At 35.9% G+C, this 13,484-nt stretch overlaps 1 protein-coding gene across 1 annotated transcript; it reads right to left on the bottom strand.

The window, feature by feature from the left end:
* Window positions 1-6,042: 6,042 nt before the first annotated feature.
* On the bottom strand, window positions 6,043-13,130 carry LOC110859670 (DBH-like monooxygenase protein 1 homolog). Its single transcript, XM_022108642.2, has 10 exons — window positions 12,793-13,130; window positions 12,126-12,275; window positions 10,420-10,728; window positions 9,698-9,926; window positions 9,529-9,627; window positions 7,847-8,010; window positions 7,340-7,582; window positions 7,045-7,217; window positions 6,357-6,603; window positions 6,043-6,278 (listed from the first exon to the last, which is right to left on the bottom strand). Exons 1-10 carry the CDS (start codon window positions 13,060-13,062, stop codon window positions 6,156-6,158), a joined length of 2,007 nt encoding a protein of 668 aa, XP_021964334.2. The 5' UTR covers window positions 13,063-13,130; the 3' UTR covers window positions 6,043-6,155.
* Window positions 13,131-13,484: the final 354 nt, after the last annotated feature.

The following is a 13,484-nucleotide window of genomic DNA, read 5'->3' as shown; positions in this document are numbered from 1 at the left end:
AGTTCAGCTGAAACTATTAACTCAGAAAGTGAAGGTGAAATTGATACTTTTGATATTAGACATAGTATCCAAAATTGGTCCCTTGAATTTAAAATTCCTCATAATGCAATCTCATTATGCAACACTCTAAAACATTTTAAAAATATGTTAATCTCAGATGCGGTAGCAGCTCACCCAAGGACTCCAAATTATCCAGACGAGGGCACAGTTGACGAAGAAATACAAAAATCTCTTAAGAAAGTCGCAGATAGAGTTGGGAAGCGTATGAGGTACAAATATATACTATCGATAATAACTGTTGCAAAAGATTTTAGGAATAACATTAGTATATTTTCAATAGGAAGTGACTTAACATCGCGGCCAATTTCACTACCAGGGTCATCTGATTATTCAACTTATGTTTATTTTAATAGAAACAGTTATGTATATTACATAATATTTAGAATAAATCAAATAAACTATAAGCTGGATTAACTCGAAATATAGCAGAAATCGTATCGATTTATTACTTAATTCGCAGTGAATTCGTATAGAAGTCGCATTAAATTCGTGGAGAAGTCGCATTGAATTCGTTTAGAAATCGTTATAAACTCTTACATGTTCATCGAATTCAAGACTTACCGGCGAAATCGATATACGATTCTCCATCGATTCTCTGTCGAATCGGCGGACATTTCCCTTCGATATCTCCTCGAATTTATCTCGAAAGTTGGAAATTCGAGGCGAATTCGATATCGATATCAAAGCGAATGTAATATCGAAACATAAGAGAATTCAGAGCGAATTGTTATCTGGGAAGTATTCATTCGTCACGTTAAATGGATGAAATACTGCGTAATATTTGCTGGAATTCAAATTAATGTGTTGTTGAATTGTGAAACGACACATTTTATACGGGTTCACAATAGTTCACAATAGTTCGTCTCAAATTGCCCCTCAGATCGTGGTGACCATATAATCGGTGAAATTTGTCATATTTGTTAAACTTTTGCACTATTTTGGGGTTACAGATGCATCAACATCTTAATCGCGAACTGGTCTCTGCTGACCATTCTGGCATCACTTTTGTCCATGTTTGACGTTGGGGAAGGATCGCGTTTCATCACGAGTTGCACAAGCTTCATGTGTCCGCTACTCTCCTTCCTGAGAAGTAAATACCTAAACTAATCACTTCCATTTGGTACACTCTTAAAAATTAGGATGACTTCTGAAAAGTAAATCCACAAAAATATTTCCTCATCCAAACTTCACTCAATTTAAAACTGAGAAATGTTCTACTTTTTTAATTATTTTTAAAATATTTAATTCGTTAACTATTCAAAATTTATTTAAAACTTGAAAATACATATTTATTACATATTTACACATTTTTTATTAATTATATCTAAAATTTGCCTTATTCCATGGTGGTCTCAATATACCCCACGTATTTGGCATAAATTGAATAATGCGGTATGAGTAACATTATTTATTTATTTTTCTTGAAACTAACATGAATAAATATTTTTATCCCATTTTAACGAATTCAAAAACATTGACTCTTGATTATTCATAAATTGATGTCATAATGAATGACTATTTTATTTATTCATAATTCTATAATAAATTAATATATATGAACAATCATGATATTGAGTAGGCTACATACACAAAATTCGAAGTGAAGTTAACCTAATAAAGAGTATGTAAACTTTACACACATACTCTAAACCGCGTAAACTTTACATTGTAAGGTTTAGGCTGGATATTGAATGCAACCTACTTGATATGGAATTTAAGACTGTACATTATACTTATTAGTTTCTTGACAAGGGTAACAGTATTTTTTAAGAGTGTACACTTTCACTCGAGAAATGAAATGAGAAATTGTAGCATTGCGTAAAAAAAGTGTCAAGTTGACCAAGAGAATGTCACTCAAAGAGGGTAATAAAACAACACTTGAGTTTGTGATATTTGATTGTTTTTCAGCCTGGTTCACGAACATGTATCCTTTGGAAGTGATGTCCCTCGTGGCGGAGGCCTGCCGTCAGCTTGGGCCTCGTTTCGATGCTGATGGGAGTCATCTCACCGTTCGGAGAATTCTGACCTGTTGGTTCCTCGCCGGACTGGGGGCCGTGCAGGCAGGACTGGAAACAGAATACGCGATGGGGAAATGTGTCAAGGTGAGTGAGAGATTGACAAGGAAGTGAAGATGATAAGATGATGATGAGAACAGGGTTGCGGGTGGAAGTGCCCACCCCAAGTGTCCTGTAGTTTCTTGCAGTTTCTTGCAATATCTTACAGTTTCATGCATACTTTTGCACTTTCTTGCAGTTTGATGCGGTTTTATGCATACTCTTGCAGTTTCTTGCAGCTTAATGCAGCTTAATGCTTTTCTTGCAGTTTCTTGAACTTTCTTGCAGTTTCTTGCATTGCCTGCAGTTTCTTGCATTGCCTGCAGTTTCTTGCACTTTCCTGCAATATCTTGTTCCATCCAATTTCTTGCACTTGCTTACAATTTCGAGCAAACTCTTCCAGTTTTACACAGTTTCTTTCGTTTCTTGCAATATGTTGCTGTTTAATTCAGTTTCTTGCACTGGCTTACAATTTCTTTCATACTCTTGCACTTTCTGGAGTTTTTGTGTTTCGTGCAGTTTCTTGCTGTTTCGTTGACTGTCTCGCACTTTCTTACAATTTCATGCACTTTCATGTAGTTTCTTATTGTTTCTTGCGCCTTGTATTTTCTAAATTTGTTTTTTTGGAGTGCGAGTAATCCAGCAAACCACTATGAAATGAAAAACTGACCGCAAGAAAGTGTTTACTTTTAGCGGTTTTGACCCGCAAGAAGTGCAACACGCGCGACACTACGCCCCGCTGCTGTAGATACTTCATGCATATATTTCGTACACATTCTTGCATTTTCGTGCACCTTGCATTTCACACGCTGTAGAAGAAATGTAGCAAATTCGGAAGAATCGAAACCCTGGATAAGAAATTGGAGTGAATTGGATTGGAATTTTGGAGGTGACTTAATTGCGAAATTCTTCTTTTCAGGTGGCCCTGGTGGGGAGCGAGGTGCTCGGAGGGGTGGTGGAGATCTGGAGAGGTGTCGTGTTCCACGTAGGCGTCGGTGGCTGGATGGTTGTATGTAAGTTGAGTGGATAAAGATTAAGGTGTTTCAGGTGGATTAATTCACGTAAAGATTTGTAATTGTGCAAGAATAGGAAGAAAGGAGGGTTGTGACATAAATTGAAGGGTTTAGCTTTTCGAGTTGCAGCAATAAGAAGAAAGCATATAGTGAATTATGTCATTAGGTGAGATTACGAAGATTACGAAGGTCACAAGGGTACAAGAGAATAGAATTTGTGTATGCCCCTTTAGAGTAGAAATGTTGCCCTATAACGTGTCCTTTAAAATAATGATTGATTAGCATATTTTTCGCGTATAAAAATACATTGATTAATTCACATTAGTGGTATTCACAGTAACCGATTATTGCGATTATAATCGTTATCGATTATAATCACCCAAAAATTCTCTATGGGGAAAAATAAACCAATGTGATTATAATCGTCAAAAAAATAATCCTCTCTGAGGACGATTATTTGGATTATAATCCTTGATCCAAATGCAATTTTTTTAAAGCGTCCGAAAAAGTAGCCGTTGCTATGATATTATTTAATGAATCCTGTTGGATATTTTAGGCAAAATAATCAAAATACAAAAATAATCTGGTGCGTTCATGGTATATGATTATAATCGATTGTGATTATAATCGTCCTCACGATTATAATCGGTTACTGTGAATAGCACTATTATTTGCAAAGTTTACAAGTTTCATGGGATCACAAAGTTATAAATGCATTCTCATTTCGTGCCGCGCTGTAAAGTTGGGTACTAATGTAAGCTTTGCACGTGCAATCTTATTGATTTCTTTAATTTGTGCACGCCTGGCATGTTAAAAATTACCAAAGTTTACGAAACAAATTTTACGAAAGAAGATTAACGAAATTGAAAAACGTACTTTATTTAGGCAAGAGTTGTAAGTGCTGAAACCTTGATTTGGCATTAGGTTCTTAAAATAAAATTTAAGAAAGCTTGACAAAATTTTACAATTTAGAAAGTTTACACAATTCTGCGTGAAACCGCTCTTCCAGGTATAATATTTCTCTTTTAATTCTTAATAGTGATGTACAAAAACCGGGGAAAGTTCGTGTTTTTACGCAAGGTAAGGAATAGAACTTGTTCTTATTAGCTTATCAGTTTTATAATTTTGTGCATAATCTTTCTCCTGATGAGGTCACTGGCAATTGGAAACTGTCCTCCCGCCTGAAACGGATCCGATTCCTGTTCATATACACGATAATCTTTGTCATCTTCTGGATCCCTTTCGGAATTGCTCTCTGTTGGTATCAGATGAACGAGGTGGGACCAGTCGTGCTGGAAATGAAGGAGAACGCGCCCCTTGCAAACCTCGCAAAAACTGGGTTCACCCTGTACATGGCTTACACACCGATGGTCATTTACTGGGCGGGAGATATCCGGCTGGAGGAAAAATTCTGGGCGAAATTTTCCATGCAGAAAGCGTCCCAAGGAAAAGAAGTCGATGATGATGGAGAGGAAATGAGTGGGATATCGATGGTCACTATAAGAAGGTCGGAGGACAGTTCGCAGGGAGAATCGGACGAGGAGGAAGAAGAAGAGGATGAGATTGGTGTCGACTATGGAAAAATGCCAGAGCCCAAGATAGACGTGTGGAGACCATTGACGATGGAGGAAAAGTGGCCATGTCCACATTGTCGGCATCTCGCTGAATTGAGCGGGACTGAGTTCCTTGTCTAGATGCGTAGATGTTAATTTAGTATTTGGTACCTGCCGCAGAGTTTAAGTAGTTGTATATGTGCGTTTATTTCAATTGAAATTGAACAAGGGAATGAGTACCTGTTATGCAAAAATGGCTGCGGTTTAAATTAGTCTTGGTCTGTAAATAAGTAACTATTCTGTGAATGTACCTGTCCTGAAGAAGAGTACCTGTTCGGTTAAGTGCATATATTTACTGTAAATTGGTCTGCAAATGAGTCTGACCTCTATCCTATGCGTGAGTATATGTATATTCTGTCAATTAATGACTATCCTAAAAATGAATCTGTCCTGCAAATGAGTACCTATTCGGTAAATGAGTATATTTTCTGTAAATGAGTCTGTCCAACAAATGTGAAAGTGCCATGTAAATGAGTACCTGTTCTGTAAGTGGGTGACTATTCGATAACTGACTATCCTGACTTCTAAATTTAAATATAAGTCTAATTGTGTGCCTGAAATTTGTCAATGTTCCTGATCCTAAATACGTTGTATGTTTGCTGGATTCGATAAAATGTAGTAATGGTAAATTACGTATATACACATGATTCTGTTACAGATTTTGGATGTTATTTTTAATATATTCTGCATAAGAGATTGGTGTTAATTAGCGTAGATTAGGTTACGTGTAGATATGTCGTCCATGGTTACTGGAAGTTATGCGGTTACAAGTAGTCAGAAAGCTAAAATATGGCTGTAAAAACACGACCATGATTTTTAATTTTCAGGTAGTGGTTATAAAGTTGGTAAAAAACTCATTGTTGGTTTCGGTTACGTTGGTTGTAAACTTGAACCAAGTCGATAAAAATTTGATGACCTCGACCATAGAATCAATTGTTTCTGGCTATAATCGTAACGTCGTTCCTTTGAGTGAGTGTAAATGCGTTTTATTTTTATGCATATGTCCAAGTCTCGTCCAAGTGTGAAATTAGGAAGAAATCGAGAAATGAAAGCATTTCGAGAAAGCTACAATAATGTAATAATGTTCCTAACACTAGTACTCATCTACTAGTTCTCATAAGGGGGAAGGTTAATCAAACACTTAAAATTTAAGTCTTAAGTCCAATGCAAAAGACCGACTCAACATGATCTTCTACATTTAGTATGATTTACATAATTAAAGTATGCATTTTGAGATCTACTTAAATCAATAACTAAAATTTTTAGTAAAGTTAATTAAATTAAACTAGTATCGAATAGATATTCATAATTATCTAACTTATCACCTAGTTGGTGAATGTTTTATTGATTCGTAGGTGGATTGTGGTGCTTGTTTACATAATTCTTATCCCGTTATGTGGGATTACTTTAGGTGGTTAATTAACTAATGTCCAATTAATGTATTTATCTTGGTCCAATATTATCTCGTTATGCAGAACAGTTTTCATTAATAGGATCACATGCTTCTCATAGTTTGTTGGAAGGTTGACTACATATTCCTGAAATTTTTGGGGAAATTTAGATTTTGAATTCATAAACAATACCTGGTATTTGGTCCATTATTAATTTTTTAAAACCTTGAGAGGAATATGATGTTTGCGTTGGCCCGTGCAGAATGCGTAACGTTTTCCGGATATCCATCCTTTCTCAATGGCGGACCCATCTTTGGTCCAGTTCAAGTTTCGAATCACACCGCCAACCGTGTTTGCTAGGGTGGGTTCTGGTTGAGAAATTAAAATGACGTCAAGGGCGTTGAGTGGTTTGTCGTACGTAGAGTTTTTAAGGTAAAAGGGATTGTCGGGGTATTGAGTGGATTGGTTTTCCCTGGAAAAATATATATTTTAGAAAATTTAATGATTGAAGTAAGTAATAAATATGTTGATTAAGTTGGTTAAATTATCTTCGTAAGTTGTTGGCTAATTAAAATCAGTATGTGTGTAGGTCAGCACTATTAAATCTTAATCATATAAAATAAAAACTACGCTATTTGTCACAAAATCAAAACTGGATTTCGAAAATTAATAATTTCGGCGCGAAAAGAAATTAAGTGTGGCAAGCAGTGCTTGGTAACATTGTGAAATCCGTAAAGTATGAAAACTATTTTTATGAACCTTTACCAAACAAAAACACGTTCATTATCTAAGTTTGCAAAAACATGTAACCTGAATTTCAAAGAAATATTTTTACAAATGCATATGATTACAAAGTTACCAACCCCTCTGTGAATAACCGTAGTATTTCTAACTATTTGTTAAACCGTAGTACCTAGGTGCATATGGCATTTCCATTTCATTGAGAATGTCGCCAGTGACGTTTATGATTCCCAGGGGGTTGAGAAAAGAGTAGAATTCAAGCTGAGTCTTGCACTCGGAAAGAGGAATTCTTGGATAGTAGTAGACGAAAGCCATACACATTTCGTCTCGAGTTCCGAGCCCACCCTGAAAATTTTCAAATTTCTAAACGACTAATAGAAACGGAATTTAATTTGGAGACTAGTAAACAATCATGCAAATTTGGAGTTATGAACCTTAGGCTATTGAATATTAGTTAGTGTTCTTACAAATGCTGGGCTATTTTTTCCAACGGTGTTGTACTCGCACTCGGTGATTAGCTCATCCCCAGGAAGAAGAAGCCTAGGAGGGTCGACTACCCGTACTTGCTGGTAGTTGAAGTCGTAGTTGTTCTCCAGTGCAATTGGTGCCAATTCCACACCATTACGGATGTGTTTGAGGACAATTTTCCTCCCAGAAAGATGTGTGTGGAGAAGGACGGTCGTCACGTTAATCCCGGTGGATGGGATTGTCTGCAAGGGATTTAAAACAAATTTAAAATTTAAGTGACTTCAAATCAGACATCGTGGAAGTTCAGTTTGAAGATTAAATGACAATTAAATTCCTTTAAAACTAGTAAATCGGGCTGAGGCAGCACATACACTGCTAAATATATTACTGTGGAATTTTTCACCCGAGGAGACAAAATTTGGGTAACGATACGATACTAGCAAGTTTATAGTCTAATTTTGAAAACCTTAAATAGGTCGATTAAGTGAAAGTGCATGAATACTCACCTGCTGGGTGCACTCGGCGGTACAGTGTGCTGCTGTTGTGAAGGACTCCATGCCATGGGGGACGACGTGGAAAGGCGAGATTTTTTCGCCGACAAGGATAACGTCCGAGTCGTGTTGACGCAGGTTGGACGTGTAAAATAAACGGAAACCAGAGCTGTCGTTAACTATAAAAGTAATGGGAAAGGAAATGGATTAATAGATTTGGATATGAAACTTTATGCGAACGTACAAAGAAAGTTATCGTAAATTTTTTAAACATGTTCATAAATGGAAGAATTTAAAATTTCCGTTCCAAATAGCGTTGTAACATTGGCAAAATGTTGCAACGAAATTTAGCCATCTAGATTAATAATATCTATATTATAATTTCGAAAAGTCCGTCCCGTCAATTTTTCCGTGACATTCCTGCATTCTGATTGGCTGCCGGCTTCCTGGCTCCGCCAATCACAGCACGGATATGATTTGGGTTATGATTACGGTTATGATTACGGTTATGATTTCGGTTATAATTTCGGTTATGATTTCTGTCATGATTTCCGTTATGATTTCCGTTATGATTTCAGTTATAATTTCGGTTATGATTACGGTTATGATTACGGTTATGATTTCGGTTATGATTTCCGTTATGATTACGGTTATGATTACGGTTATGATTTCGGTTATGATTTCCGTTATGATTACGGTTATCATTTCAGTTATCATTTCGGTTATCATTTCGGTTATAATTTCGGTTATGATTACGGTTATGATTTCGGTTATGATTTCGGTTATGATTATGGTTATCATTTCAGTTATCATTTCGGTTATCATTTCGGTTACAATTTCGGTTATGATTACGGTTATGATTACGGTTATGATTTCGGTTATGATTACGGTTATCATTTCGGTTATCATTTCGGTTATGGTTTCGGTTATAATTTCGGTTATGCTTACGGTTATCATTTCAGTTATGATTACGGTTATGATTTCGGTTATAATTTCGGTTATGATTACGGTTATCATTTCGGTTATGGTTTTGGTTATGATTATGGGTATGATTTCGGTCACGATTTCGGGGAAAAATATCTTCGGTTATGTGGTTATGGGTAACCAGAAAAAAATTCTTAGAAAATTTAAAAAATGGTTAGCAACGTCAAAAAATTTCCTTGGCCACGTTAAAAAAACCTCAGCAACGTTAAATAATTCCCTTAGCGACGCAAAAAAATTGCCTAGCAACATAAAAAATACTTCAACAACATTAACAAAAATCCTCAGCAACCTCAAAAAAATCCCTTCGCTACATAAAAAAATTTCCTTAGCAACGTTAAAAAACAAAAACGTTAAAAAAAATTCCTTAAAAACATTTAATAAATTCCTTGGCAACGTTGAAAAGTCCTACGGAAGCTGGCAACCAATCATGTAGTGGAAAGTTTAAGGGAACAGCCTTTTCGATGTTTTTATATATTTAGATGTTGTTTTACTCTCAAATTATAATTTGGTTATAATTAGTTCATCGCCGCAGTCATGTGGTGCTTTCATCGAATGATTTTGTTGTGTTGATTTAAAACTTCATGTGGACCGTCTTTAAGACGGGCTTATAGGCTAGTATAAGCTAATTTTGCCAATCCCAATATTCAAAACACGATAATATTATGTTTGAAGCTTTATAAAGTTACAAATTCACGGGACATAATGTGACCCACATGTGGAAAGGGATGGATTGTCGTAGTGAATTTCAAACATGAAGTAGACTGAGCCTCCTTCTTCCAACGGATTTCCAGCAATTGGGGGGAAAATGTTTCCTAAGATAAGCAGAAATTTATAAAATTAAGCGAATTTGTTAACACATTTGGGAAACTGGCAAAATGTTACCTTCTGACCCCGCCGTCCACAGGATTGGGATAGATGTGCAATATTGTCCCCATTCTGGGGGCATATTTGGCGTGTAACAACGACCACCAGGATGGTCGACGAATTTCCGGAAAACGGCATCAGTTCCGTCGGAGTGCGGCATGTTTTCGTCCGTGGGTCCAACAACACACTGGTACATGATTATGTGATGAATAGATCGCTCATTGCCGGGTTGAAGGATAGGTCGGTACTGGGATTGTTACAGAATGAAATTAAATAAATGTCTTAATGCCTTGTGAACTTACTGAAACCCAAATCGCCCATATATAAAATCAAAAATCTGCTTAAATAATTATTCCCAAATTTTGTACGGCTCACAAAAGTTGGAGTTAACGATATATCAGAAGTGTACCAAGTTTCGATTAAATGCGCGTGGAAAATTTTAAATAAATATTAAAGGTGGCAAGAAGGGTTCCAATTACCATAATTTACATTCTGTTACTATTCATGCAGTTATTATGAACTCGCAAACTCAGTAACTCTACAAACTAAAAAGAAGCTCTTGATCCGATTAATGTTACAAAAATTTGGAGCCAAATTATCCAAAATGTTTGCAAAATTTTATAAAAGTATTGAAATTATATCGCACGTAAGTTTGCAGATTAAAATAATTTTGTGCATGTTTCCTTAAAAATAAGCAAAATTTTCATTACTAAATATGTATTTAGCGATAAATGGAGTACCCCGAATAAATGATGTTTAGTCTCGAGTGTAGGAAATTTTGCAATTTTGCAGAAATAAATATCGTCCTCTCGATCGATCAAGTTGTTGTCCATTTTCATGTCAAAAAATTTGACGCTGTTATCTTCGTTTTCACCAGGCGCATCCGGAAATGGGACGTGGTGGGCGGAATTTCGCAAATAGACACGTTTAACGCCACGCCGCTCGGCACCGTGGTATTTCGGGTAGAACTTTAACAGGGTGCCGTTGGGGTGAAGGTCGTAAACTGGATCCTCCTCACTCATCGCCCAAATCAAACGAATCGTGTCATTCTGTGAATTAAGAACATTTTAAAAAATTTAAAAGGTAATCGGCGTATTCACGTCAACAGGGGTATCTTGAAACCTGAGCACATAACAGGCAAAGTTTTTAGAAATTTGCATGATTTCAATGAACTTGATGGAAAGGAATTTCTTTTTTAACTTTTATCCAGCAACGAAGAATGTTTCTAAGTATTTTGCAAAATTAGTTCTGCAACAGGGAGGGAAATTACATATGTAAATCCGTGGAAATTAGTAACATCAAGGCAAGTATGTGTCTTTACGGGCAGTTTGCAAGATTAGCGAGATATGCATATGCATTAGCAAGATATGCATACTATTTTGCAAATCCCGTTACCTCATATTTTATCGCAAACTTGCTACACGATTTGCGAAGCTAAATATTGAAGACTTTGTCGTAAGCATGCCCAATAAGGCGAAACTGTTTATAATTCAAATAATACTGGGCAAGTTTGTCTAGTAACAACTATTTAAACAAAAAATGAGAATGCATGCGTGTATTAGTAACTCGTAAAATTTTCTAAACTTTGCAAAGTTAATTTCCAAACGTTCATAATTATGTACGTGTACAAACAAGGATACATATAGTGGGGAGCAAATTAAATTGTACGGTAGAAAAACTGATCTATCTCGCATATTGATGAAGATAAGGGCTTGAAAATTTGCAAGGTAGTACCCCAGAAAGATTGTCGTTGGATGCCGTTCCTGTTTTTGAAAAATCTCAAAAAGGTCAAAGGTCACAATTGTTGACCCAAAAGCTCATTTCTCAACTCTTACAGTGATTTTTTCCTTGGAGGCTTTATTTTTTAATCGATAGCTCAACTCAATGTGAACATTTTGATATCTTGTTCAGTTCTCTACGATTTTTTTGAAGAAAGTTATGAATTTTTGAAAAAAGTGAATTTTGAAAAGTTTAACATTGCGCTTATGGGAGAATTTGGTAAAATCCGCAAAATTCACCTTTTTCAAAAATTCATAACTTTCTTCAAAAAAATCGTAGAGAACTGAACAAGATATCAAAATGTTCACATTGAGTTGAGCCATCGATTAAAAAATAAAGCCTCCAAGGAAAAAAATCACTGTAAGAGTTGAAAAATGAGCTTTTGGGTCAACAATTGTGACCTTTGACCTTTTTGAGATTTTTCAAAAATAGGAACGGCATCCGACGACAATCTTTCTGGGGTACTACCTTGCAAATTTTCAAGCCCTTATCTTCATCAATATGCGAGATAGAACAGTTTTTGTACCGTACAATTTAATTTGCTCCCCACTGTAAATCCTTCTGTGTTAGTGGGATATGTTGCTTCTCTTTCCAAATGTCAAAACTCATGACACTTTCGTAAACTTCGTAAAAGCTACATAGGATGCAAAAATTTAGTTTTTCTTACAGTGATAGCCATGTCATGAGCTGTGTCGCAGGTGTCCCATTTTCTACGAAATCGTATTGTCGTCTTTCCATCAGTCTCAGATCCATAGAGGAGCTCGTAGTCCTGTCTTTCATCGTGGCGTGGACGAGTGTTCCCAATTCCGTAGAGATCCTAGGTATAATAATTTGCATAAATTGTATTGTAACCGAAAGAATTTGCATCAGGTTGATTTTGCAAGACTTATAGTTCGCATAAAAATTAAATTTGGAACAATAATAATTCGCATAAATGTATTTTACAAAAATAAAAATTTGCATAAAAATTGACTTTGGAAAACTAATGATTTGCATTTACATATGCAAAATTTTGAAAACAAACGAAAAATGATCCTGGATACCTAATTTAATTAATAATTTAAATAAATACATAGATCTTAATTTTAATAATAACAATTTGCATCCAAATTGATTTTGAAAAATAAGCATGTGCATAAAAGTTGATTTTGCAACACTAAAATAATTAGCATAAAAACCGATTTTGAAGAAAAAAATGTTAATAAAACTTGCTTTTGGAATACTAATCATTTGCATAAACAGAATTAAAAAAAATAAAAATCACGGCAGATAATTTGAGTATAAAGATTGATGCATAAATTATTTCTGTAAAAATGTAAAATTCGAAAAATCACCATCAAATGTGGCACTCCATCCTTGTCGACCCAACCAAGCACCATGTCTGCCCCGGTCATGGCGCCCTGCGGAGAAAATCCTACCGCGACGTACCCCCCACCAACCACGGTCATCTCCATGGTCAACCAGACAGGGTCGGTCGAGTTCCAAGTGACACTCACGTCGTCACTAAGGTCCAACTTGTGGCCAAAAACTGGACAATAATTTTCCACCAGAATTAAGCATATTATTGCAGAAAAGAAAAATTTGAATTTTTGGAAAGGCAACATTTTTATTTTTGCAAGGTTTACACAGAAACCAAGAAATTCTCTCCGTTTAACTGGAGAATTTTGACTGAAAGAGGAGACGCGAAAGATTCCTGTTTTTAAGCAGACTGAGCAAATTTTTGGCGTAAAAAACTCCATTGTGTTAGATGCTGACTTTGATGTGTTTTTTGCACTCTCTCATTTCGCATGGTCAAGTGGACGTGAGTTTGTTTGTTGGCATGACTCGTGCGAGGAGGATGAGACTTGTTTTTATCTACTTCATCACATAACTGCTTTGTTAAGTTGAGCTGGAGATGAAACAAGGTTCAACTGTGAAGGGTAACGAAGAGTTGTGTAAACCTGTTTTTTTTGCAGAAGTAGACATGTAAAATGTATGCATAAATAAATGCAATTGCACAATGTGCAAATTAATTAAGATGGGAAAT

The sequence above is a fragment of the Folsomia candida genome, unplaced genomic scaffold (genome assembly GCF_002217175.1).
Source record: "Folsomia candida strain VU population unplaced genomic scaffold, ASM221717v1 Fcan01_Sc027, whole genome shotgun sequence".
In the NCBI taxonomy this organism is placed as follows: Eukaryota; Metazoa; Arthropoda; class Collembola; order Entomobryomorpha; family Isotomidae; genus Folsomia; species Folsomia candida.
Note: the sequence above shows the minus strand (reverse complement) of the source record. Positions and strands in the feature narration are given on the sequence as shown.